Source organism: Chamaea fasciata, unplaced genomic scaffold (genome assembly GCF_029207755.1).
Source record: "Chamaea fasciata isolate MVZ Bird 193981 ecotype frontalis unplaced genomic scaffold, bChaFas1.0.hap1 SCAF_1, whole genome shotgun sequence".
NCBI classification, from domain to species: Eukaryota; Metazoa; Chordata; class Aves; order Passeriformes; family Sylviidae; genus Chamaea; species Chamaea fasciata.
The window spans coordinates 110848697-110876660 of NW_027094086.1; the positions used below are offsets into that span (position 1 = coordinate 110848697).

Below are 27964 nucleotides of genomic sequence, written 5' to 3' on the forward strand. Positions count from 1 at the left end.
GATAATGAAACACAGTCAAGGTTGTAGGAACATCCCAATCAATGTGCACTTCATGCCCTCCACCAAATGCAGCCTTGCACTCCGTTTAGAAAGAAGTTCTCTTCCCCCATACTGGATAAGAAAAAGCTTTTCAATCTGTTGGAATCAAACCAGGCATCTAATTAAGTGCCTCTGTATTTGTTCAGCTAGTGAGAAAACAAGCTGTTTAGTGCAGGCTATTTTCGAGCAGGAACTACACAAGGGTGAGTCTGCAAATTAGGAATGGTTGTTAGAATCACTGTCATAGAGATCATTCTACTCTTCTGTGTGCTGCTTGTTTTCTCCCACAGGCTTCTCGTTCCATACAACTGACTTTAATGCTTACAGTTGCATTTCTGAGCCTGTGAAGGGTCCCAAACAACTGCAGTTTAATGTTAGTGAATGGAAAATGAAGAAAGAACTTGTTATATCAGCTTGGACTTAGGGAAACAAAGCAACACATAAATAACAGTACAGGCAGGTGAACTTGGAAAGAGCTGTAATAGACCTTTTTTCATCTACAGATCTACTCAAAGAGATAACCTGACCTGTACGGAGTTGCAACGGAGAGGATTTTACATAGAAATTTTAGAATTATTCAGCTGATTTGATCCATTTCTGGAAGAGCACAAAAACATGACAGAAATGTTGCCACAGGGATTACTTCATACTTTTTGAAAACATAGGGGGTGAATCTCTTCTCCTGAACCAGCAATTTGTCAGCAATTACTTCTGAGCCATGGAAAGTCAAACATTCCTTTACAGTTGTCAACTGCACAGAAATCTTCCGTGTTGAGCAGTTTTCCATGCAGTAATTTTTAAAGGATTAAATCCTAAGGAGTAGTTTCTGTAAATTTATCCCCATTCACAGGAGGTGGTGCATGTCTTCGAGTCCAATAGTGAATTTCTTTTAAGAGAAGGGTATTTCTTTGTCAGATTCCTGTGTCTGTTTTTATGACAATGGGATATATGAGTCGGGACATAACATATAAATTCACAGGCATGGCTAAAAAAAAACCGGGATGAGTTTGCTGAAAAGCTCGGTGAGCTTGGCTTGCAGCTGAAGGGCAGGGAGGAAAAGAATGGGAGCAGCCACTGTTACTCCTGGAAAGCAGCACTCTTTTCAGCAGCACAGCGTGGCACACACCCTCTCCTGCCGCTGCGGCAGCTCGTTTGCCTTGCTAAAACTCGGGCATAGCAAAACAGACAAAGGGGCTGCCTTTTTCTGCTGCCCCAGCAATCTGCTGCCCTAATTACGTGCCTACAACTTGCGCTGGCTCATAACCATGTGATGAAGGCTGTTCCTGAGGGTTTTTAACTGATTGAAGCAGCTCTTGGTTCTTAGGACAAGAGAGGCAAGGTATAAAGCTCTAAGCCTTAGGAAAGGAAATAAATACATTAGAAAACATTTTGCTTCAGCCTCAGAATGAAATTTTTATTTGTTTCAAAGCCTCCCAAGATGATGTGGACCAGAAAAGTGTTACTACAATACAGAGTCATATGTATGAGGCAGAAGATTCAGAAAATAAATCTAAGACACATCATTAGCTTTAGTGCTCCAGTACAGGAATAAAAGCATAAACCAACAAATAGCTCTCTAAGGTATTCAAAGAAGCCATCAGTGAAATGCTGAAAGAGACAAGGCAACATCTGTATCCAGCCATTACTCAAAACAATGACAGTACCTCGTGAGCAATGTATGAGAATGTATGAGCACTACATAAACTGAATTTCTCCTGCCATAGCTATGAATTTACTTTATGGGGTCTTCATGGGGGTGTGGTCATGCTGTTTGTCAGTAATGACAGAAAACTATAGGGCAGCAGATGCTTTAAGACTATTAAAAATCAGTTTTGCAATGGTGTAAAACAAAAAACCTGCATTCACGATCTCTGAAAAGAATTGCATCTAACATTGCATCTAAATGTAGAGTCCACATGTGGTTTGTGACTTCCTTGCTTGAAAGCCTGGAGAGCTATCTTCCTAAATCTGACAATTCACACAGTATGCTGCTATAATCACAGAATCACTCAGATTGAAAACACCTTTAATAAAATCGAGTCCTCCTGTTAACCCAGCACTGCCACATCCGCCACTAAACCATGTCCCTAAACACCACATCTACAGGTTTTTTAAATACCTCCAGGGATGATGACTCAACCACTTTCCTGTGCAGCCTGTTCCAATGCTTGACAGCCCCTTCAATGAAAGAATTTTTCCTGTTATCCAATCTAAACCTCCCCTGGCACAACTTGAGATAATTTCCTCTTGTCCTATCACTTGTTCCTTGGGAGAAGAGACCAACCCCCACTTGGCTACACCCTCCTATTTCAGGTAGTTCTAGAGAGCAATAAGGTCTCACCCTCTTTTTCTACAGGGTAAACAACCCCAGATCCCTCAGCTGCTCCTCACAGGACTTGTGCTCCAGACCCTTCACCAGCTTTGTTGCAATGCTTTAGATGCATAATATGTAGAATGTTTGTCTGAAACAAATAGAATAAGTGCTTTTTGCCTTGGAATAACATGTTAGTCACAAAAAAGGCCTAATTTTAATGTCCTGACTTATGCTGGCCCAGAGGGCTCCAAATTCTTTTGACAGCTCTGCCTGCATTGCCATTTGTCATAGATGATCCTGAGGTGAAGAGGTGAACGTGAAGGTAGGAGGTCTTTGGGAACAGAAATTGTGAATGGAGGCTCTTCGTCAACACTAAGACAAAGTCCCAGGAGGAAAGTATCCAGGAAGATTGATGGAAGTGATGAACTGAGTTGAAGGGCATCACACCAACCTGCTGACAACACAAATGGTGGGAAAGGCTGTGCAAAAAGCAACACCAATGGTGCAAAAAGCTTAGGATGAAGAAGAGAAGCCTTCTGTTTACTGGACCTTGAAAAGAATGCACAGAAATGAGGGATGGATCTTATTCCTATGAACTGGCAAAGTATGGTGCAAGAAAGCAAATTTCTCTTATTGGAGCTATCAGTGTCTTCTTACCTCCATTTGTTACATTAAGATTTCTCCCCATTTCACCCTTTCCTGTCTCATCAGAGGATACTTTGAGACCTCTTGATATTCCAGCACCCAATGCTGTATGAGCATTACACAAGGAACTGATGCAGTTCTTGGGATGTATAATCATCCTTCCTCTCTCCTGATGTTACTGCTGTCACTCCACAGGGAAATGGGGCAGTATCTGCTGTGGGTCCTGTGTAAGCATGATACCATAAATGCATTGCAGAAATGTGTCTGTAACAAATACTTTTTTCATATCCATAATGTTTTGGTGTCTAGTGACTTGGTATTGATCATAGACACTGGTATTCATGTATGAATCTGCCAATATCAGTAATTGTATCTTTACTCCACATATTCCTGCTCAATGGCAGCAAAAGCAATAAATTTTTCCTTGACACTGTTGGCAATCCAGCTCATTTGTCATTTTTAAATAGACACCTGGGGTAGGTTCTGTCCAAGCAAAACAAATCAATACAGTTAATTACATTAAGTGCATTTGAACAAGGATATCTGAAGGGGGAGAAGGGAAAGGTGCTGCAGCAAAGAAAATTATAGAGAGGTGTGTGTGTGCTGCAGGCTGAGAAAATGGCACCCAGCTTAATCTATGCCTTGGGAGTAAGGAAGGGATGGAGGATCAGGAGAAGAGAACTACAAAAGGGTAGACCAGGCTGAGAAAGAAACTTAAGAAAAGCCAAAGAAGAAGGCTTAGGAAAACAAGAAGATAAAGCAGTGGATCTAAGGTGGGTCCCCTGGGTTGAAGCAGAAGAACCAATGAAACACAGCCACTGGGCATGCTTGGAGGGGAATCTTGTTTCTAGTTTATTTGATTTTGGAGCAGTGTCCTGGACTTTGAACCAGCTGGGGGATTTTATAGCCCATATCACTCGTGCTTCTATCCTGATTTTAGAGTGGCAGTAATAGCCACAAGAAGAGCAGCTTGTGCAACAGCCCAGCTCTTGGAAATGGTGCAGAAAGAAAACAATCTTTTATGTCTATTTTTATAGAAGTAGATGATATCGAAGAGAGGGTTTGCTGTCTTTGCAAGCATTGAATTTTAGTCACTGGTGTAGGACTAGTTGACATTTTACTTTCTATTTCAAAATGTTCATGTTTGATTGTATAAAAATAATAAGCTTTGCCGTGGAGTAAGCAGTCCAGCTCACTTGTCCTTTTAAAATAACACCTGAGCAGATTCAGGTGACTGACCAATGCAGTCAGTTGGACCAAGGGCCTTTAATACATTTGGATGGGAGAAGAAAAATATGCCACATGAATGGAAATAATACAAAAGAAATAAATTACATGCAAAAGACAGGCAATCAGGAGGGATGGGAAGCTTTGTCTTCATGGGCTATAAATAACTGAACTGATCTCCCAAGATCATCATTAAATCAGATTTAATAATGCGTTGTCATCAAAAAGAGAAAATTGCTTCCACTCCCAAAATGAGTAGATTATGAAAAGATGCTTACAGATGGTTCACAAGCCTGCAGCTGGTTTCTTGTTCTCCTTTATTCAAAAATCAAACATACCGTAATTCTTCAAGATCTTTGTGAGAAAAAGAATCAAAGAGGTGCATTTGGGTTTTTACATTATGGGACTCTAAATCCTAGAACAAAGAGCAAATGGTGGCAAAGCAGCTGAAGTGTCTCACTGTGATTCCAGAGCTCGTGTCCATGGCAAACCCATCCAGCAGGCTGTAGGATGATCCTCGGCTGTAGCTGATCACACAGGTCACAGGTTGGACAGGGCAGGATGTGTGATGCTGCTTCTGGGAATGTGCTAGGTCCACTGAGCAGCCTAGGTTTGGCAAGAACTCCAGTAAAACTACAAAATTAGTGGTGCCTGTATGCTAAAACCTGGATGGAAAGGTAGCCCTAAAAGTGGAGGGACTGCTGATTTCTGGGGTCTGAGGAATGCCTTCCTGAGAAAGCACCGTTCCTTTTAGAAGACGCAGGGATTCTTTCACCCACATCTGGACAAACCCCTTTCTGCCCTCGCTTTGGGAGGGAACTGAGGAATGTGATTCAGGGGCGGCCAGCAGCACCGTGCCGCACCAGCTGCCGGCAAATCCCGAGCGGCGTATCCGGGAAGCGGGGAGCCGCCGGAGGAGGGGAGGGGAGGCACGGCCGTGCCCCGGGGGTTCTGCGGCAGAAACTCGGTGCCCTCCCAGCCCCGCTCCCGGTGCATCCTGCGCTGGGCACGGCCCCCGCCGCATCTCCCGCTGCGGTGACGCCTCGGGTGCGTCCGCTCGCCGCAGATCTCCTCCCTCCACTTCAGTCAGTCCATCCGGAATTTCTTTTTTTCTTTCCCCTTTTCAACCTGCAAGTTGTTTTTTCGCTTGTTCGTTTTCCATCGATTCGGAAATACAGGAGCGGAGGGCGGGCACCAACGCGGTGACTCTCCGCAAATTCCCCCGGGAGAGAGGCGCTCGCAGCCGCTCCGAGGGCGCAGCCGGCTCCGGGCACTCCTCATCCCGGGACCGGGCGGGCAAGCCCGGCTTGCGGAGGTACCTCGGGATGTGCTGGGGGCCGGGATCCCGCACCGGGGCCGGGCTGAGGTGAGGGGTGGGCGGCTGCCGCCCCGGCCGACGCGGCGAGGGTATCGCTGTGTCTCTCCGACCTTATTTTGGGGAGGATAATTTGGTGTTTTCTCGCAAATCGCAATCATCGTGTTGAGCTTTCTCATCCGGGACGGCGGTGAGCTGAGGGAAAGCTTCACCGGCAATTTTGTGCCCATGTGCTTGTTTTTACTTCATTTCTCCTCTGAAGGCAGGCGTGTGAAACTGCCTCGCAGGTTTTCATCATGGAGTTTTAAATGCTAAAGTGGATCTTGGGGTTTTAGTGCTATGGGTTTTGTTTTGTGGGGTTTTGTTGGTTTGGGGTTTTTTTTTGTTTGTTTGTTTGTTTGGTTTTTTTTTGTGGTTTGTTGTTGTTGTTGTTTTATATATTTTTTTTCCCCACAGCACTTAAAACATTCACTTGTCGACCTCGTCTGAAATAAATGGTAACGTGTTTGTATCTCTCAGGTTGTTGTGTAAAGAAAGGTGCATGTGCATACTTACCCACCCCTTGAACAAGCAGGTCAGTACCTAAAAAAAGTGGGTTTGGTGTTTCAGGTTACTTGGGAAAAGGAATTTCAGCATAGTCATTTTTATTGGTGTGCATTTAACTTAGTTAAAATGTTGGTGGCATGGAGAAGTTGAGTGTATTTTCCTTTGCAGGTAGGGATTCTTTTTGCTTGCAGGTAAGGTGAAGAAAATGATCCTTCCCGTGTGCTCACGTGTGGCCCAGGGTGATCAACTTGGTGTGGAAAATATGTATCAATGCTGTTTCTTGCTTCATGGATGATGATGTTTTATTAATGGAATGCAACTGGGTTTTGATACTCAGCTAACACCTTTTATTTGTCTTTTTACCAACAAGTGCACAGTGATAGCACGAGTTCCTTAGCTTACAACTCTGTGGAGTGAATGAGCTCCTCTCTGATATCTCTACAGATTTCACGGAATGGCCACATGTGATTGTATTGCCTGATGTGTGAGACTTAGATCTGAGTGTAGCCATAGGTAAACACAAACTTGTGCTTCTGATCCACTTATGTGGCAAGACAGCAAAAGTGTCAGCTGTGTGATGACCTGAAGGGGTCACAGAGTGTAAGAGGCTATTGTGTAAATCAGGATTTGCAGATTTTCTCTGATGAAATTGTACTGCTTGTTGATGGGACAAAATTCTGTGAGGATTGTCTTAAGACATCATTACCTTACATGGTCCCTCTCAAAAAAGATTTTTGAAAAGAGAAAAATCACCTCTGATGAAGAAAAATCCCAGTCCCAGGGAAGCACGTGGGAAATTCAACAAACCAAGATTTCCATTTTCCAGAAATGGAAGCAGAAAATATTTAATCATTCAAGACTTAAGTGTTAAGAGTCTAATAGTCTCTATTGCTTTGGTTTTTAGTTATGCTTTGGTTTTTCAAAGAGTAATTTGTCCTGCATGATTTTTCTTTGATGATGACTTGTTTTTTTTTCCAGCACTGGACATCAGTGCTTTGATTGAGGAGTGACTGGTATATATTAGGTAGTGAGCAGATACTTCTCTTTCAGTCACTTTATAATATTATATAGATATATCCATGTACAACTGAAAGCTAAAGAAAATGACTTTTTGTCCCCCTAAAGTATTTTATCCAGATGGTGATTCATAAATGTGTAGTTAAGAATCTGCTCTCTCCTTTCAAAAAAGAATTGATCTGTATAAATACTTCTAGTTAGTATGTCCTGACATTATCTTCAGGTTACAGTATAGGTGTTGACATATTTTGTAATTGGAAAATAAAGATTTCATTTTATCATTTGTGCACTGTGTGCATGATGTTTCAATGTCTCAGGATAGTAAAGCAATGAAGAGAAATAAATAGATGAGCAATGTGGCTGGTAATTTTCTCTTTAGACTGACTGATACTTAAGATGATAAAGCTATTACCAAGCCAAGAAAGAACATATTGAAAGAGTAGATAGGCAGTAAACAAGGAGCCCATATGGATTTAGAAAAGGGAGTTAATGAATGCAAAAAATGATATTTTAGAAGTAAGATGTGTAAAAAGAGTTTTCAAAAGCCAATCTGAGACAGTTTTCACAACAGAAATAGCAAGACAAAGAAGGAAAGTAATAGCTGTAGACAAAGCTCAGTGTGAAGCTAGTCCCAGAACAAAACAAATTTCTTTCTTCTCTTTTGAATGTGAACACAGATGTTGGACCGTGTGTACCCAGGCTGAAGTGCCCATGGGGTTTAGAAAAGGGAAACTGCGAGAAGCATTTATTCTGCTTTCTCCCTCAGCCCTCAGGCTCTGGTTGGAGCTAAGGACAAGACCATGTGTTGCAGGTACAACGGGGCTGACCCAGTGTGCTCTGGCCATGGACTGGAGACCACCTTTAAGCTCCTGTCCTCAGCACAGGTTGGCACTGGTGACTGCTGAAATAGCAGGACAGTCTTGAGCAGCCACTGCTATGTTCAACAGTCAGTATGGAAGAATTAGGAGATGTGACTCAGGATAGATCACGCCAGACTATGTGGGTGTTTCTGTGCCAAAACAAATGGCTCCTGAAACAAGAAAGGCAGACAAGTTCTCCTTGTTGCGTTCCTCTGACACTTCTAAGCTTGCCATATCCCTCCAGCTGCCTCTTTTCCTCCTCAACCCCTGGGGAGCACAAGGATTTTTGATATGTGGATTGTCAGTATTCAGAGGTACTGAATGGCCTCTTGGGGCTAAGAGATGTCTGGACAGGGACATGGAAAAGGATGAGCAGAAGTTCCAGGGAACCTAAACCACATTTGAATTCTAGGAAACTTCTCTGGAGGATATGAACCTATAAATAGCCTTATTGTAAGTATGCATGTTTCATGCCACCTTGGGGTTTGTCCAATATAACCGTGTCAGATTTACTTAGATTTAGTAACTTTTCATTGCAAAATCTCTGAGGTAAAGTGTGTATTTTATATTTTATGTGCAACGCAGAATGATAATAATAGGAATATGCAGACACACACACTCACACACATTTCATCAGCAGTTAGTAGAAAGATGCCTACTTTAATGTTTTCAAAACCTCCTTTTTTACTTTTTCTTGCTGAAGAAGCCTGTATCTCTTTAGACACCAACCTTTCACCTCTGGCAGAAACACCCAGCTGCACTCAGTGGAGCAGCCTCCCTCAGGTGTCTATGGGGCCGTGGTTGTGTCTGTGTCGTAGGAGCACAGGGGAGCTTTGGGTGAGCACCAGCCCTGGTCTGCCTGCCCACAGCCTGCCTTTCCTCAGGTGTGGGAGATGGGGAGCAGGCACCTACTCGTAGGGCACCGTGAGGGTGAAATCTGGCATCGTTAGCATGACAATACAGACACAGCCCTTCCAGACAATAAAAAGTTAGTGGTTGCAAAACACCAGGCAGTTCTTGAGGAGGAGATGGAATTTCCACTAGGTAATCCAGTTGATGAAATTAGATTTTATGATTTTCACCTGATACAGGGCTTCAGGATTTAAGAGAGAACAGTCAAATCCTTTCAAATTCCCTAAGTGTTTCCCATTTTGTCATTTCAGGATGCTCACCAGAACCCCGAGTGTTGTTGCCCAAGTGTTCCTTCTTGTAAGCATAGTTCTTGTTATTGCTATTGCAGTGATTCAGATAAATCAGCAACAGATCCTCTCCCCAGGGCTTAAGGTAAGTCATAGGATACCTCAGGAGGGAGAACAATGTTTTGATCTTTGATATTTAATAATATGCCTTTCTAAACTAATTTTTATGGGGTGATTCAAATAAGCTTACAGCCATAAATTAGTGTTTAATCATATCATTGTGGGAAAACTGAAGCTGAGAGAAAAGGAGAATTAGTCAAGAGTCAGTGGCAAAGCAGGAAAAGCATTTCTTGATTCCCTGTCTGTGGTGGCTGTTGCACAATGTCTTCTTCAGGACTGAAAGGCCAAATGGGGAGAATATCTCATTTCTTTTTTTTTTTTTTTTTAGTTTTGCCAGAGATCGGAAGTAATTTTAAAATAATTTTGATGTGGGAAATACCCAGAGTTTAAATTCTGCCCCCAAGCACAGCTGGGAAGTTTATGCTGACATCTTTGCAAATCGTGTTTTGCAAATTGTGCATCCTGTGTATCAAAAGCATTTGGGCTCTAAGTATGCACTTGATCCTTTACCACATGTTGGGACTTGCTGGATATTAACAGAAGCAAACTAACTTCATTAAGGGGGGCAGAGCAAACTGCAAAAGACAAACTATAATACTCTGAAGATCAGGCTTTGCCTTCTGCTGTGGAATGTGTGTGCAGGTTCTTCAATGAGAGATGTACACAACTGAGGAAAAGCTGTAGAAAATACCCTTCTAAGAAGCTGTGCAGCCTGGCATGTAGAGTTCTGGTTTTTCCCCACGATCCTCTTGTCAGGTTTTTCTTTCAAGTCCCTTCTACCTTTCTATCTGCATGGGTATTTAACTGGATAGTTCACATACTGATAACGATAGGCTAATGCCTCGTTGCACTTCATGGGATTATAAACACCTTTGGCTTTGTCTGAATCATTTGGTGGCGTGGGAGTCAGACAATGGGGTAAAACTGTAATTCTGATACCCATTTGATGTGTTTGTGTGGTGTGGCAGGGGGTGTGTGCTGGGATAGTGCATGGGGCCACAGTCCCTCAAAAATGTGCCCTGATGAGCCCCAAATGGATGCTTGCAGCAGCCTCACACCCCACCAATTTTCATGCAAGGCAAGACTGGACTGACACGTATCCCAGCTGAAGCCAGGACTAGGCTGAAGCCACTATCTAAAAGACAACCTACATACCTCTTGTGTTTGTCATTGATTCAGTTTCACATTCAGAATGATAAAACTGTTTACCCTACTCTTTGAGGAAGCACTGGAACCACCTGGACCATCTGGAGCTGGTTTAAGTGGAGAGGTTTGCTTACTGAATCACAGCAGCTTCACAGCTGCTTCTGCAGGAAGGCTGGTGTTTCTTCTACTGGGTGTGCCTTGGCTTTGGATTTGAGTTTGGACTGTAAGCCTGGTAATGGAGGTGATATGGTTTGATTTGACAGTTTGATTCCTGAGACACTGAGTCGTCCTCAGTGAGTAATTTACATTCACAAGAAATTCAGAGGTAGAAGGAGGACCTTGGCATGCCAGTGAAACCCTCCAGTATCTGGGTGATATGATGGAGCCTGGAAATGACAGCGTCCTGAACATAATGGTTGATTAAAATTAATTATGGCAACAACATGATGAAAGCAGATTTATTTTTTGTACACTGCCTTGTTCTTCTGTTACTACTGTTTGTGTTACCTGTGGCATAAAAGCTCTTTCCCAAGATGTATGTTGAGTGCATCCATTGTGGCACAAGAGATAAATTACATGCTATGCCACTGGTGTTTTAAGCTGTTGTGGCAAAATTGAATAATTTGGATCCTTGATGGTTGGATTATCTGAAGACTGAGCCACTGATTGGTGAAGGAAGGGCCTGCCCATTGCATGAGGTTGGGGCACTGAAAGATCTCATGACTCACTGATGCACACCATGAAGTGAGAAGAGTGATAAAGAAAACACAAATGTCCTCAGTGGAAAAGTCTGCAATTGTAAACAATGGTAGTGTAATAAGCCTTTGTACCAGCTCCAAAAAATAAATCTGTTTGTCTATTGTGTTTTGTGAGCCCTAGAGAAAAAAAAACCCCACTTCATAATTGTATTTCTTTAATTTGCCCCTTGAGGTGCTACAGTTTTCAAAACCTAAATTTTTCATGTCTCTTTTGGCTCTTAGGAAGTGTTTCGCATTGTTTGTGGATGTTGTACTTGATTAAAAATTGTTCAAGCCTATGTAGCTGAATTGAAGCATTCATCTAGCACAAATCCACTTTTGTGACCTCCATCTTCTCTGTAACTGATTTAGCTTGCTAGCTTCTCTTGGCAGTTTCCAAAGTGATTGGAAGGCAGGTGACCCATCATAACTGTGCCTGCTTTAAGGGTTTGTGCATCTCTGTGTCCTCCTATTGGAATGAAACTCAGGCTGAAAAGGTGTTTGATCCTGGGGCTTGTGCTTGCTTATCTGTTGGAATTATTACTCTACAGGATGTACTTACAAAGCCATATTCCCATAATAAGCATTTTCCTTCAAGTCATTTTGTTTCCCCCCTTTCTTCTTTCTTTTTTCTTCTGGATAAGAGAACAGAACTCTGAAGCTTTTCTGGCTCAATGTTGTCTCCCTGTCTTGTCTGACTAATCTAGTCCATTGAGTAGATGGTGCAGCTCTTAGGTATTAGGGAATCACCAGGCCTTTGAGATGATGGAAATACTCAGTGAGACACTTGAAGTAGAAAGGAAAGAAGGGAGAAAAAGCAGTTCTGTTCTTTAATAGCGGCTACCCTGGGATAAGGGTTTGTCTATGCTCTCACAGAGGTGCATTTCAAAGCAGGAAGGCATTGCTTGTCCTTAAAGGGCCACCAAAGATTATCCAACGTGCAACTTGGACAGAAATCTAATGTCTCTAGAAAATTTTAGCCAGTTCATCTTTGGCAACCTGCGAAGACAAGGCTTGTAGAATTCTCTCATCTTCTTAAGATGCATCATCCTGTGTCATTTCTGGTTTTTTAATTAAAGATTAATCTTGATCCTAACATGTGGCACAGTTGTCACTGATCACCACTTTTTGAGGCTGCATGGGCTAGTTTGCACACAGTGAACTCACACAAGTCCTGAGGAGCTTCAGGAATCACCCTGAAATGGGCCCAAGAGACCATTTCAAAAATGAGTATCTCTTTTAAGGAAGGAAGAGGCTGTAGAGGAAACATGGAGGAGGGAAGAAAGAAAATAAAAAAAAGTTGCCAGTCACACATTGATTCAGATAAGTGTGCCGCTTCTCTTTGGGATGGAAATCTCTCACTTCCAGAAGGGGGGCTGGGAAATGCTGGGGAAGGAGGAAGTAGCCCAAAAAGTCCACAGTTAACTGAGGTAAAAATATTTCAATTATCTTCCAGCTCTCCTTGGGCATGATAGTTAGCTCTAAAAGTAGTTAAGTTAAAAGCTTATGTTTGCCACTTTAAGCTGACTGAGACTAGATTTAATTAGTAGTCCTTGAGCAGATTGATCATTACTGTGTTATGTACCTCCAGAGTACTCATCTCGTCCAAGGAGAGGAAACACACTCAAATTATCTTTGCTAAAGTAGTTACTGAAACAGAACCTGATGATGTAGTGGTTTGATAGTATCTGTGGAGCCTAAAGCAGTTTAGTGGATCAGGGTAAATATTGTCTACATAAATATAAATGAAATTTTCATTATCTAACAGTCCTCTATGAAATAGACTAGACTGCTACTGCTGGTATTCTTTGGGGGCCAGGTGTTTTTAGGATTCCAGTAGAAGCTGGGAATAATCAGGTGTGGAAGCTGAATGGTTTGCCACCTGAAGCAGTGATCCTTCCCAGTCAGACTTGTTGGCCCTCCAGGGAGGAAGTGGGATGAAATTTACCAGCCTGCTACACGGGCTCTTACTGCTTTGCAGACAGATGGAGGCTCTCATTTTTCAGTATTGTCAGGCTCCTGGGCATCTGTCTGTTTCAAAAGAAAAAAGCTGACAGAAAAATGAACCCTATACTGTGTGACTCCTACCAATTACATGAGTTTGGAAAAGCTAAACATACTTTCAGGGATCATAAAGAGGATACCAAAATTGCATTTTGCTTCCCTTTATGAGATTGCCTTCCCAGTTACTACTGTTTTCTCCTGCCATAAAATATGGGAAAGGGGGAAGGACTGGGCAGTGGGATGGGATGGAGAAACCTGCGCTTTAATCCCAGAGTCCAAGGAACCTGGGGCAAGTAATTTAAATATCTCTCATTAATTTTATAAATAATCATGGGGTAATATTGATTCTCTTTCCCTCTGTGTTGTCTCATACTCTGACACAGCCTGTTCTCTGTGGCAAACTCTCAGGTGGACTAAACCATTCAAAGGGAGAGGTTTATGGGGCAATTAGGAAAGAACCAGACTTGTTACATCATTCTTACTGTCGACTGTTAGGTACTTTACCTCTTTGCTTATGGCTTTATGGATCCCTTGTGCATCCTTGAATCTAAAGCCTGTGCTTAGATATCAAACCCTTCAGTGTTCAGGGAATGGACTGAGATAAAGGAAAATGAACTTGCTCCAAAATCAGGCCCTAACACAGTGTTATCTATTTGACAGTGTGGGTTTTGAACCTGATGCTGAAAGGAGATGAGCATTCTCCATCCCCACTGAATTAATTATTGAAGATATGTAGGATGTTCCTTGGTTTGCAGCCAAATTCATTCTGTGCTTGGCTGTTGGATTCATGCCTAAGAGCCTAACACTCGAACTAATCTCTCTTGTAAATAATACACTGTGCATGCATTTTCTAAATGTCTGGTGGTGCAGTAAAGTGCAGCTGCATACAGGCATTTAAGATGTCATTGTTTGTTTCTTCATCTAACGTATTCTTTCTTAATCCTCAGTACGGAATAGTTCTTGATGCTGGATCCTCTCGGACTACAGTCTATGTCTATGAGTGGCCAGCAGAAAAAGAAAACAACACAGGAGTAGTGAGCCAAACCTTCAAGTGCAATGTGAAAGGTGAGCTCAAAGGAAAGTTCCTTAGTAGTTTTTAGCCTTGATTTTACTGTTTCTCTTCTCTTCTCTTCTCTTCTCTTCTCTTCTCTTCTCTTCTCTTCTCTTCTCTTCTCTTCTCTTCTCTTCTCTTCTCTTCTCTTCTCTTCTCTTCTCTTCTCTTCTCTTCTCTTCTCTTCTCTTCTCTTCTCTTCTCTTCTCTTCTCTCTTCCCTTTTCAGTGCTGTGGAGGCAAGACTGTCAAGACTTTGTCTGTTTCTGTCAGCATTAGTTCTTTTCCTACTGATACAGTAAGGTGCTCTAATCATTGCACCAGAGAAAGGAAATTGTAGCAAAATTTGACTTACTCCATGGCAGTGCATGATTGGTGCAGACAGAATTTAATCTAAAGAGAGCCAGAACCTGTAAATGTTCAGTCCTTGTGTTTCTTTCAGAATAAAAGACTTATATATTTTTTTAAATAGCTTGGAATAAAAAGAGTTTTAGAAGAATGGAAATCTAACTCTTGTTAAATGTTAGTTGTTAATTAAGCTTCTCTGTGCTACAGAACTAGGAAGTAGCTAATAAAATTATTGAGTGAAATAGCTAAATTGGCAGAACTATTTCTGACAGGATGTCATAGTTTTATCAAATGTGTAGGTTTCCTGGACTCTGTCTCAGGAAAACCTGTGTCTGTGTACAGCTAGAAGATGTCCCACAGGTACCACTGGCCACCTGCCCTGTCTTTTGTCTGAGGTTTTGACTTAATTCTTCACAGACAGACAGACTAGGCTGACTTCTGATCACACTCCAGTATGGTTAGCTGGTGTGGATTCCTTCATAGAAACTCTTAGTCAACTTCAGTGACATCTGACTCAGCTTACAAAGTTATGAAAATGCCACACATTTTGTGAAGAGAGATGGCCAGGCAGGGGAGGGAAATCAGAGTTTTTTGTTCTCTGATAATAACTCTGGTATTCAAAGAGAATATTTTCCTTCTCTCTCAGTCATGATCTCGCAAAGTCTTGCGTCTCTCTTTGTGTCTGGAAATAGATGCTGGAGGTGTACCCACAGAGGGCCATGAGTAACAGGGAGTAGAAAGCAATGGTTTCTTAACAGCACCAGCATTTCCATCTTCAGTGTTAAACATGTGTGGACATTCTTAGCTATTCTAGAACAAAGAAAGAAAAGCAAATGTAATGTGAACAGAAGTAATGCATTGTCATATCTCTAATGATGAAATGTCCTTACAAACTGCTGGAATGTTGGCCAGCCTGCCGAGGTGAGGGGTACACTCTGCTAACTCAGGTCTTGACTCATTAGGAATGTTTGCCTTTAGGAATTCTGATGAGAGAAAAATGCACAGAGAAACTGCATTATTCTTTGTCTCAGAAAAAAAACAGCAGTGCTTTGTGAATTTGAATGAATTGGTTTAGATTTTATTTTACCTCCAGGGAATTCAAATAAATTACAAAACAGAGGAGTCCAAATTGCTGTGAATTGTCTAGGTTCATGTCCTTATCCATGGTCACCCAAGTACTCCTCATCCCTGAGTGTACCAAATCACCAGGGTACACTCTTCTAGTCTTGGATAACTCTGCATTGAAGGAGACAGAGGGCTGGCTCATGGGAGATGTCCCCAGCTAAGCTGTGAGTGACAGTGATAAACATATCTGTCAGTGTTTCTTTAGTGACCCTCTAAACATATTCTTAAGCATTTAAATTGGGGGATGGTTCTGGACCATAATGAGAGGCAGGTTTTCACATGCCTATTGAACTTGAAGGGCAAATGATCAACTACTCTGCGAATTCTGTGGTGGTTTTATGATTTCATTTCTGCCTTTATTAGGTACATCTGCCCTTGTGCGTAGGAACCCGCCGCAGATGCAAATCCTTTCTTTAAAGTACAGTTAATCAGTCCTGGTAAGGCTCTAAGAACTGGCAAAACAGGCAGTTGTCCAGAAGAAAATGGTCACTGCCTTCTGACCTGTTCTGTCTGAAAACTGGAAGATGGGAAGTTGCCGGCACCAAAGGAGTGTGAGGCAATGGCAGCTGCTGAGGATGTGGCTGCTCTGTTTTCCTCCAGTAGCAGCTTTCCTTCCAGCTTCAGGCAGTTTGTGCTAGACTTAAGACTTTCAGAAAGTCTTATTTCAAAACCAAGGCTGTGAACATCTAATGATGACATGGTAATGTTTATGTTTAAATTCACACAGTCAAAAAAGGAATTTTGAAGTGTGGAATCTGTAAAGGCTTACGTATTTTTTTCTGTTTCTATCAGTGCAATGTGACTGAACATAAATGGTTTCTCATTTCAACTCAGTAAGAGCCTCTATTTGCTTAGCTTGGGACCAGGTTGTGCAAGACATGACTGTTACAGAAGTCGATGGAGTACAGGCAGTTGTTCTCTGTGAGGCAGTGGCTTCATGGCAGTGCCTGGATTGCTCCCCATGCAACTTCCTCAGCTAGGGAATTTTAGTAAGGAATATTTTATTCACACCCAAGCTGAGCCTGAACAAGTTGAGATCCTGATGGTCCTTGGAGTGTCGAGCAAGGCAGGACTTTGATGATAGTTGTTCAAACAGCTATGCCTTATGCAGCATGGTGTAACTCTCATTCCTGCTCTTTGAAGGCTTTGGAAATTTGGAAAGTTGTTTACTAGTTCATGTACCAGAGCAGGCTTGTAACTCTATGAATTCAAGAGCCATTTCTGTGCATCTTGAAATGCACAGGCACCACATTGTTTATTCCATAAGCACTCCTGGTTTTCAGCCATCCTACCCTTGATTGCAGTTACGGTGGTGGGGGGAAGGGGGAAATGTCTTTCTCTTAACACCTGTTTGCTAATTGGGCTAATTTGTAGTTGGCAAAGCAGGATGAAATCTATCTCCTTGTTCTCTTTTAGGCCCTGGTATATCCAGCTATGAGAGTAGCCCTGGAGCTCTTGCCAAGCCTCTTGATGACTGTCTGAATAAAGTAAAGGAGAGAATACCAGTTCATCTGCATAAAAACACTTCTGTTTATCTGGGGGCTACAGCTGGCATGAGACTGCTGAGGTATGGCAGAAACTTGAACCATTCTGTATGCATACTAGAATAGCAGTCTGTGAAAACAGAATGTGAAAAATGTACTGGATGCATTTTTACCCACTGGAAATTGGCCATCTCAAAAGAAAATGGAGCCCAGCCAATTTAATTTAATTAACTTTTTTGATAGTGAAAGCGTGTCTGCATAAAACCCCTCTGTTATGCAGTATTGAAAAGAAACTTGCTTTATTTTGGAGAAGGCAAGGGTTTGATTTTCTCTTTCACATCTGTTACAAAATACAGTGTTATGTAAATAGATAATGTTTGTGCACATCCATGGGCAGCAAACGCAGATTGAAGCTAGACACTGCATTCTGAGTGTGGATGTGATCTGATGTGATGTGGCTTTTGGGGTCTGTCTGTGGCTTTAGTCCTGGCACAAACTGGCTTTCTTGTATCTGTTCTGTGGTTAAACAGAGCTGGAAGAGAGATTTCAGGACTGTTTTAACCAGAAGCTGTGACATAAACACTCAGTTCATTAAGAATAAAGGTGTATAAAAGGAAAAAAACCCCCACCCATGAACTTGCATGATAAAGAGTGAAGTTGGTACATACTGAGGGAGCTGCTTGCTGAAACAATGCTGGATACTGCCTCTTCCCTTTAGGGAAACAATGTCTGTTTCATTTATTAGGTGATTATAGGTGTTTTCTTGAATTGCTAGTCAGTGAAAAATAAACATGAAATTGCCTTTCCAGATGCTCAGTGTCTCATGTTTTGTGAATTGCTTAGGTTGCAAAATGAAACGGCAGCCAATGAAGTCCTTGCAAGCATTCAAAACTACTTCAGAGCACAACCTTTTGAATTTAGGGGTGCGCAGATCATAACTGGGCCAGAGGAAGGGGTGTATGGATGGATAACGGCCAACTATTTAATGGGCAATTTCTTAGAGGTGTGTGGAAAAAACTGCATGATTTTCTTTTCACTGTTTCTCTCTTATAAATGAGAAGTTTGAGAGGACATGCCTGTTAAAGTGTCATAGTTGCTTTCTGTTTTCCCCTGAAGTCTCTAACAGGGTCTTTTTGTGGCAGTAATAGGGCAAACATAAATCAAAGAGTATGTTGTTATGGGAATGGGATATGGCAAAGGTAAAATTGTTGATTCACAAAAAAGAGCTCTTCTCTAAATGACATTGGGTGCCTTACCTAAAACCAAAAAGTTAGATCACTCTTAAAAGCATTGATATGTTAAGTGTGACAGGTGTTGATTGTCTTGACAGTGGTGCCAACTAAAGGTTTTTCTTCTGCTTATTTGCTGTCCCTGCTGCCCTACTGGTGAAGGACCTGCTGGCTTAGGGGTCTCCAAATTGTTTGGCACTGTTGGCTTACTTGTCTTAAGCAGGCAAGACTGTTTGAAGCACTGGAGGTGGTCAAATATGCCTCAGCTGAAGCAGAAATCACTCATACACAGCTCATTCCAAGACTGCTGAAAAGCTGCAGGCTACAAGCAGTAGGCTGCGACACAAACAGACTTGTGCAGACCAAGTGATACCAAAATAAACATACTCATGCTGTTCTCAGACTTGGAATAGGGTCAGGCAGGAGCCTTATAGCAGAGAGGGGGCCAGATGAGTAGGAAGATCCCTTTTTAGGTACAGGTATTCAGTGTGATTTCACTCAGAGTAAAAGCTGAACCAAGATGATCTGCAATCACTCATCTGCATTCGTGGCAGGAGTGTGCTGTCCTCAGCATCAACAGCACTTCTGCCAGATTGTCTTACTAGGCTGGAATGAATTTCCACCAGTACTGCTGAGTATTGCCAGCTGTCCTGACTGAGTGGTTCCTATCAGATCATGGCCATTAAATAAGAAGGAATTACTTGTTGGCACTGTGAGTGATAGCTCATGGTGAATGTGTCGTTGACTTGCAACTTTAAGAAAACAAGTATTGGAATCACCCACTCTGTAGGAGTTTTTCTCGTTGTGTGCACTTCATGCCACAAAAATGGCATCATGAACTTCAAGGTGGTGTCAGTCTTCTACCACGTGAATTTTAATAATTCAGATATCAAATTCCATATGGCAAATTCATAAAAATGGACTGCAAGAAGCTGTGATACCAGCTTAGTCTAGAGAGTTCTGTGAAGAAATACGTGTGGAATATCACTAGTAGAAGAGACAAATTCTGATCTTTTTTGTGACAACAGGCTAAGAGTCAAATTCTGTGAGGGATTGCTTATGGGAATTTTTCACTGTAGAATTTTATTGTGAGTGTATTTGCTAGCCCATAAACCCCATCGTTTCCCTTCTTGTGTATACATTCATCTCATCATGCTCATTGGGTAAATATTGACTTAGATAATCATAGAAAACCTGTATTTGGCACTGTGACTATGTAGATCAAATTCAGAATTTGGGGAATGTTTTTGTTAATAGGGGAAAAAGCCATCTGAATGGATCAGACTGCAGTTTCAGTGGAGGAAATGTGCAGATTAAGGGTCCTTGTTTTTTTGACTTTGACAGAGCTTTCATCTGACTTTTTTGCATTTTTCACTCTATTTTCACTCTCTTTTCACTCTCTGTCTCTGTGATCTCTTAGTATTCTAGTCCTTTAATATTTCTTCTTGCCTTGAAACAAGCAAATATTGATACCATTTCCATCCAGATTTGTTCAAGTTTTCATGGGTATCTGAACTTCAATTCCCTGCATTCTAGGATAGACATTGCTATGGCTAGTCTTATTCTTTGATCATTGTGCTGTCCTATTGAGTTGAACACTGCTGCATTCGTTTTCCCACCTTCCAAGATCATTTCACTCTCTGAAAGTATGTCACTCTTACATAAAACACCTGCATGTTTTCCTCATAGTTACTTTTTTTTTTTTGAAAGACTGCAGGATAAAGAGGGTGGGGGGAAGTTTCCAGAAGTAAACAGTAGAAAAGCTTGAGGGGAGAACAAGCAGATGATATTTCTAATTTGCCTTGTTTTTAATTTTACATGTAGAGAAACCTTTGGAGGACATGGGTCCATCCTTACAGAAAAGAGACTATGGGTGCGCTGGACCTTGGAGGAGCTTCCACTCAAATTTCATTCATCCCTGAGGACTCTGAGGAGCACTTCAATAGCACCTTGCAAGTGAAGTTGTATGGTTACAACTACAATGTCTACACTCACAGCTACCAGTGCTATGGGAGAGATGAAGCTGAGAAAAGGCTTTTAGCATTGCTGCTCCAGGTCTGTTTAAGACCCTTTGCTATGTAGCTCTTGCAAGTGTTCAGTAATTGTCTGAGCAGGGTCTTAGGCTCCTGTTCTCTTCCCTTTGCTGGAGTCTGGGAACCCCAGTAAGAGCACGGTTGTGCTTTGTTGTGGCCAAACACACTTAGGTTTCATACAAAGAACTTCATATTTGTTAAAAATTAGTGAGACTTCTGTACCATTTGACAAAAAGCCCTTGTAAATATTTTGCTGATTTTGCCAATGAATTCTGGAGAAAGGAGTTTCTATGAATTATAGTGATCAGCGGTGTTGTGCTGATCAGTCATGTCAGTAAACAAAACTACATGCATCTGCAGTTTAAAAAGATTCCTGTAGTTCATGCCAGATTAGGTCCTTCTTGCTTTTGACTAGTATTCATTGTTTGGGGTTTCTTGTTTGTTTTTGTTTGATTCTTTTTCCCCCCAGAAATCAAACGCCAGTGCCAATGTGGATAATCCCTGTTACCCTCAGAACTATAACACAGCATTAATGATGAAGTACTTCTTTGGTAGCCTTTGTACACAGTCTCTGAGACCAGCAAATTACCACCCAAACCAGCTTGTGAATTTCCATGGAACAGGAGACCCAGGTCTGTGCCAGGAGATGGTTTCTTTATTGTTTAACTTCACTGCTTGCAGAGACAGAGAGGACTGTCCATTTAATGGAATACATCAGCCAAAAGCGAAAGGGAATTTTGTGGTAGGTTTGCAAACACGGTGTGTTTCTTTTTGAGCTTGCTCGCTTTTGATTTCTGTAGTTCTGAAGGTAACCTGTCATCCACTCCTTTTCTATAGGCTTTCTCTGGATTCTACTATACAATGAACGCTTTGAATTTATCTGGGCACTTTTCCCTAGATGACTTCAATTCAAGTATGTGGTTTTTCTGTTCACAGAGCTGGACACAGGTAAGTGGGTTGGTTGGTTGGTTTTCAGTATTGTCGGGATTTTTCTTTTCCATTTTAAACCTCTAAAAGAGGGATATAAAAATAATATGGACTGGCTATGTGTTCAGAACCTTTCAGAATGTCTGTACCAACCTAGCATTTGTTTTTCCACTGTGCTTCAAACAATGTAGTATTTCTGTCACGCTTAATACTTGGAATAGGTTTCACAATTTCATTTCAAAGTTCTAACCATGCTGTAGAGATGACATGGAAATTTTAGAAACTATAACATCCTCAATCTTCAATGTGTAGTTTTATGTTTATTTTCATTGTGTACTACATAAGCTATGTCATTTTTAGTCTTTCTTTTACTGAATTCCTGTATCTAGTAGTTGTCTATGCCTTTACTTGGTGTTTCTGAAAAATGTTACTAACTTCTAATTAGAACCCAAATATTCTCTAGTTACCAAACCCCAAAGCATTTGCTTTTTCTATAATTAACATGTTTTTTTTAAAAAAACCCCTTTTGCTTTCAGCTCCAGTTTATGCTGCCTAAATTTGAAGAAATATATGCTAGATCCTACTGTTTCTCAGCCAATTTCATTTATTACTTGCTTGTACATGGTTACAACTTCAATGCAGAAACTTGGCCACAGATACATTTTCAAAAGGAGGTGAGTAATAATAATTTTCTCTTACTGTCATTTTAATCCAAAGAGGTTGAGGAGGAGACAGAAGATGCAGCAGCCTGCAAAAACAGAGTGGCTGTGAACAGCCTTAGTAAATGACTGTCAAATGTTTGGCATAAGACAAAGCCACTTTTCAAACCTCAGGAGCAATCTCAGCCTGTTTTCAGGGGTTGCAACATTACTTGGAGATGCTACATAGATTCTTTTGAAGAGCTTTAAGCAAAGATCAAACACTTGTGTTTAAAACATTTCCTCAATATTTTGCTCTAGGCAGTGATCTGCCTAAAACACCTCACCAGACAAGGTCAGTTTGAGCTAACCCTGCTCAGCCAGAGAGCAGAACTCTGCTTTGCTGTCTCCTGGCAGAGCCTTGGAGGAACTGGCAAAGCAGTCTGTAGTCCGTGAGTGGTGATGAAGCAACTAGGACAGTTTTCATCCTCACCCAGCTCATCCATCTGTACCATAATCTGGCTCTCTGGAATGAGAATGCATTTTGATGGGGTATTGCCTTTCAGTTGACAGAGAGAGAAGGCTTCCAATATCTGTGTAATAGATGCATTTATTTTCCTCTCTGCTACTGCACAAAGCCTTACTCTAAAACCCTATTCCAGACTGTCTCCTAATGTCCATACAGCTTGGAAATACTTCAGCACTTGCATGCAAAACCAAAAAAAAAAAAAAAATTAGGTTGTAGATGTTCATGGTGTATTCTTAAATCCCCTTAGATGCAGAGGATGCTGCCAAGCTGTGAATGAGAAATCAAAAGCAATGTTTTCTGAACAGTCATATCTATTACTCATGCACTAAGGAATCAAGCAGGATTTTCTTACCTTATTCTGGTGGATAATCACTAGCAGCTCTGGAGGAGTGTCCAAATTTTAGCTGTCCCACCAGGAAAACTGCACACACTTTACCTTGAGATCTTAAATCTCCACTGAGCAAGGGGGTGGGTGTGGATTTGTCTTGATATTTAAATATATATTGTATTGTCCCCAGCAGACAAGAGCAGCCACAAACAGCAACATTTTCTCATATTTATAGCCAAGACTATAAAAATACTGAGCAAAACAAAACCCCAAAAGGCTTATTTAAAATTAATACCTTTGTTGCCTAGATTTTTCACTAGGGTAATTATGAACCTCCAAAAGGCAAAACTGCATTCTCTTAATTAGATCTGCCCCTACTAAAATAGTAAGATCTAATGTTGGCTGATCAGTTAAGCTATCCCAGAGATAACAATCTCACTAGGACTGGAGGGTGGGTTTCTTGTCTATGCTAGGAGTATGTATTTCCTTTTAATTAGTGAAAACAAGCAACGAAAAGAACCTTGGCCTAATGCTAAGACCTGGACGAGATCCAGAGCTAGATGATTTGCAAAAATTAGAAGTTTTAAACCACATGATGAGAGGAAGACAAAGGACACTTTACCTTTTGATCTGCTTATCAAGTGCCAGGAGGATGACTCAATGAAAAGGACAGTGAAAAACTAGTTGCTCAAACTAGAAGTGGGCTAAGACAGCAAAGCAGGAGGACCATGGAGCAAATACAAACATACTTCCTTTGCTATTGTTTCACCCATTCTGAAGTAGTTTTTCATTTATGTTTATTTTTTAAATGGAAGAACCTAGTTTTGGTTCATTTGCAGGCACAAAACCAAACATGGAACAAAAGATGATAAATAGAGTTCCTGCTTTGGGGACTTTATCCTGACTTCCTCTTTGCCCACGTTGGTGAAACTCTTTGTGGGTTTGGGTTTTTTTTGGTTGTTTGTTTTTTGGGGTTTTTTGTTTGTTTGTTTGAACTCAAATGACATCCTGGGATTTCACTAAGGTGAGGGGCTAATTTTAGGAATTGGCATAGTAGTCATGGGGGCTTTTATTTGTTTGTTTAAAATGTGTTTCCTGCACAGAAAATTGCATAACTGGCTGTTGGCATATAGACCACACATCTTTGTACCCATCTCGGTACCTGTGTCTCACTTCTTTAAGCCCAGTGACCAATTTTATTACCATCCCCTGGAATGACAAAAAAAGGGTATTTAAAAATGGTTCTGTATCTCCTTTGTGTATTCCACTAAAGATTTCTCCTTGGTAATTTAAAGGACAGTTGCCATTAGCAGCAGTTGAGCTTTTGGAGTCTATTCTCTTTGACTGAAAACTCCATGGGAAAAGGACTCTTCTGTCTTTATTTCAGGTTGGTAACAGCAGTATAGCGTGGTCACTTGGTTACATGCTAAGCCTCACAAACATGATTCCAGCAGAAGGCAAGCTGATCCAATTACCTCTGAAACCTTCTCTGTTTGCTGGGCTCCTCATCTTCCTCACAGCTACAGCACTGCTGTGTCTCCTCTTCCTCCTCTACCTGTGCATTGTTTCGCATCATCGGAAGAACATCCCTCACGTTGAACATGTGTTTATTCCAGAATGAATCAACTCTGCTGAAGACAAAACAAAAATTTTATAGTGCTATTAAGCAGAACTTTAATTTGCCCCCCATTTTTTCAAAAATAAAGACAGCAAAAATGACTTCTGGACCAGAAGAATAAATAGGGAAGAGGCACAAAGGAATCTGTGATATGGTGAATTGGAGTGCTTTTGAAATATTTTGGTAATTGTTTCTGTAAACCTAATTTGTCCAGTGTGCTGCAGAGAAAACATGGGCAGATATGTCACTTTGTTTTATAAAAGATTACTTGCATTTTCCTGCCAGGTATGTTCTTTTTGTCGTTGTTGTTCATTAACTCTGTGCTAACCGGTAAGCTCAAGCAGTGATGGATTTGATCACAGTGACAGTTGTTTAAGATAAAACTAAACAAGCCAGTAGCAGCTGTGGGAGGTGGGAACATGGTAGCTGTCCTTGTGTGCAGTGCTGACACCAAAAGCCCTGAAGTAATCTAATTGCTGAAACTGGAACAAGCACTGGATAATGACAAGAACTGAAAGGAAGAGCTGTGATAGAATTATTTTTATTGCTGCTCCAAATGGATTGATCCCCATCACAAAAAAGTGTGATAAACAGCCAACACCTCTCAGGACTTTCGAGCCTGTCTTAAATAGAGCTGTATCTTTTGGTACCATGGAGACCCCAAAATGCCTCTGGTCTGGTACATAAGATTTGCTTTGGAGGTGGAACAAAATGCTTTCACACTTTAGTAACTGAACCTAAAATTAAATCTCATAGTTGCCTCCAGAAGGCACTGGAGTTTTCAGTATCCTTTTCTAAACTTCCACAGAAATGCTTTTTGTAGGTTCTTATACTGAAACCCTGACCTGTATACCCCACATATTGTTGGTCTCAGACAGTGACAGTGTATACTAATTTAACACATATGTATTATTTCAGCTGTCTGGATAGAGTCTCAGATCTGAACATTCCACTAACATGTTAAGCCCATCTTTCAAGGCCAAGAGGAACAGAAGCCAGTCTCCAGGCCAGCAAAACACCTTTTCTCTGTGGGTTCAGGAGTGTATTGCTGGAGCTGCAGTCATGGCTCTAGTGTCTTGATCAGCCTTTCCACTATCCTTCAGCAGCACTGGGATCCACCTGACAGACACTTCTCTCAAACAAATTGACTCCAGAGCTTTCCTTCAAGTGCTGCTGCCTTCATGCAGCAAACAGCTGGCTTCCTTGAAAGCTCAGGCACTCTTCACCAAACCTTGCACTCCCTTAAATCGTAGGACTATCTCAGCTTCATCTATTCCCAGTTTTGATTAGGGGATAGATAGGAGAACAGTGGCCAGTATTTTTACCCATAAAAATACTTTTTCCAGTCTTTTGTTTATATATCACCTTCTTATTTGTGTTCATTTGTGGGGTTGAGGTTTTGTTTTCTTTTGTGTTTTTTTCATAGGCTGACAGATGATTTGAAGGGAGCTAAATATCTTTTTAAATGAAAAAAAGAAAAAGGTGATTTTTCAAGCAGATCAATAGGGCTTTGTCCCTTCTCCATTGATACACTGCTAAATCTTGTCAGTCTTATTGGAATAGCAATAAGGTAAAAGGTATTATAGGATGATGAAGAGTACTGTGCCATGTAACTATAAAGTTCCATTTGATAGTATAAGATTTACTTCAGAGTGCATGGACATTACAGAGGCTGGCATGAGATATTTTGTGTGACGGATCTGTAAGTGCAGTTACGGGTGAAAAAAAACAACCCAGACAGTTGGATGAGAGCATTAAAATGTTTTCTTTAGATGCCAAGTTTCTGTGGAAAATTGTATTCTGGAATATTTACTTGCCCTATAAAACATTTGCTTTGTGAGTGGCAGGGCCACTCAGATGTGGTTTTACACAAATGGAACACACTTGGAAGTTAGTCTCTGTAGAGCTGGCAGCTAAAGAACAAGTAAATTTGTTCAAAAGCCATTTGGACTTCCAGATGTACTTGGATAGGCCCAGTATCTGTTCAAAGAATCAAATCCCCCTGTGAACCACTTGTTTTGCTTTTTAGTGGTTCCCTCTTGTCCTTATGTATATAATCTCCCTCAGTGTCACCAGGATACCCACCAGCTCAGTAGTACCTCTCCTGCCAGTTTCAGATGGGAAAGTTGAAGGCGCTGAAGTTCCAGCCAAGCAGCTCCAGTGACCACAGCTAACTCCTCCCCCAAGTGTGAGCTGAAACCAGATCAACAGGCCAGATCCCTGTCCTGCTGTCTAGAACTGAAAGGATCTCTGGGAGAGACAGGGAAGGTGACAACCCTTGGGAATGTGTAGAGACCAGAGGTTATTTCTCTTTTTATACTCTTCAGTGCCTGCTCATGAAGATTAATAAAACTGTGAAAAGTTAAGTCAAGTGTACTTTTTATTTTTATGTTTTCCCCCCTCCACCAGTATTTTCATGCTGGTAGAAAAGCTATTTGTAATAGAGGAGTAAGAGATCTCTGAAATGCTGTACCAGGGGGTGGAAATTTGCAAGCTGCATAACTGATCCAGATTCTGAAGTGGACAGGACTCATTATCTCTCGAATGCCACATTCTCAGCAAGGAAATCCTGATGGTTAAAAGCAAGCCATTCTTCTTTTTTTTTTTTTTTCCTAATATATTATTTTTTAATATGTATATATATATATAAACTGCCTGTTCACTGATAAGGTCTCCTTTCCTGCTGATTAGGCTTGAAAGTTGTGGTGGTTTCACCCCAGCCAGCAACCAAGCCCCAGGCAGCTGCCCAATCACTCCCCCACTAGCAGGATCAGGGTGAGAATGGACGGGTAAAAGCTGGAAAACTCATGAGTTAAGATGAAGACAGTTTAATACAGAAAGTAAAAACCACACACACAAATAAAAACAAATAATTAATTCATTGTTCCTTATGGGCAGGTTGCTGTTCAGCCATCTCCAGGAGAGCAGGGCTCCATCAGTGCATAGTGGTGACTTGGGAATACAAACATCATGTCATGGGTTTTGTAAAGAGCATATAATTCTATTCCATCTGGGTGGAGCAGAATTGCTTATCTTTGCTCAAAAGGGTCAGTGTCACTTATCAGATGGTGGAGCGCTACTTATCTCTCTTCATTGTTTCACTACTTCCATGGGAATGTCTTCTGCTAATGGACCATCAAGAGCTCATCAATGACATTACACATTACACTGCACTATTGTAAGCTGCTCCACACAGGGAGGAGGAGCCAAACCATCTTAACCTAGATAAAAAGGAGCCACAGTACCACTAGGTATCCAGTGTTTCCACCGGATCCCTGGAGGAAGACCGGACCCATCTCACCATTACTGGACCCTTTTTCTTCAACGGGACCATCTCTACTCCAACAGAACCACATCTGCCACTCCAGGAGGGCTTACTTTGGACGGCTTCCAACACCCTGGCCAACAGGGTGTCAGGTTGTATTTCTGACTCTGTCAGGGTTTTCTAGGATTTCTTGTTTGTTTATTTGTTTGCTTATTCTTCTGTACTACAACATCTGTATTTTTATATCCCTAGTAAAGAACTGCTCTACCTATTCCCAAAAT

At 41.4% G+C, this 27964-nt stretch overlaps 1 protein-coding gene across 4 annotated transcripts; it reads left to right on the top strand.

Moving 5' to 3' along the window:
• The first annotated feature begins 5460 nt into the window (after positions 1-5460).
• Positions 5461-27957, top strand: ENTPD3 (ectonucleoside triphosphate diphosphohydrolase 3). Of its 4 annotated transcripts, none has more exons than XM_066193768.1 (11): positions 5461-5591; positions 5997-6037; positions 9127-9247; positions 14057-14174; positions 17049-17199; positions 17960-18119; positions 20170-20400; positions 20848-21120; positions 21216-21326; positions 21842-21979; positions 24188-27957. In XM_066193768.1, exons 3-11 carry the CDS (start codon positions 9128-9130, stop codon positions 24419-24421), a joined length of 1536 nt encoding a protein of 511 aa, XP_066049865.1. In that variant the 5' UTR covers positions 5461-5591; positions 5997-6037; position 9127; the 3' UTR covers positions 24422-27957. The 4 variants fall into 4 exon arrangements, with proteins under 4 accessions (XP_066049865.1, XP_066049855.1, XP_066049845.1 ...); XM_066193758.1 differs by having other exon boundaries at positions 5485-5540; positions 5997-6114; XM_066193748.1 differs by lacking the exon at positions 5461-5591 and having other exon boundaries at positions 5723-6114.
• The last annotated feature ends 7 nt before the right edge of the window (positions 27958-27964 follow it).

Coding starts and splice junctions, on each gene's coding strand:
- ENTPD3 (XM_066193768.1), top strand. CDS start 9,128: ATGCTCACCAGAACCCCGAGTGTTGTTGCCCAAGTGTTCCTTCTTGTA. Junction 9,248..14,056: donor TCCTCTCCCCAGGGCTTAAG/GTAAGTCATAGG, acceptor CTTAATCCTCAG/TACGGAATAGTTCTTGATGC. Junction 21,121..21,215: donor AAGCGAAAGGGAATTTTGTG/GTAGGTTTGCAA, acceptor CCTTTTCTATAG/GCTTTCTCTGGATTCTACTA.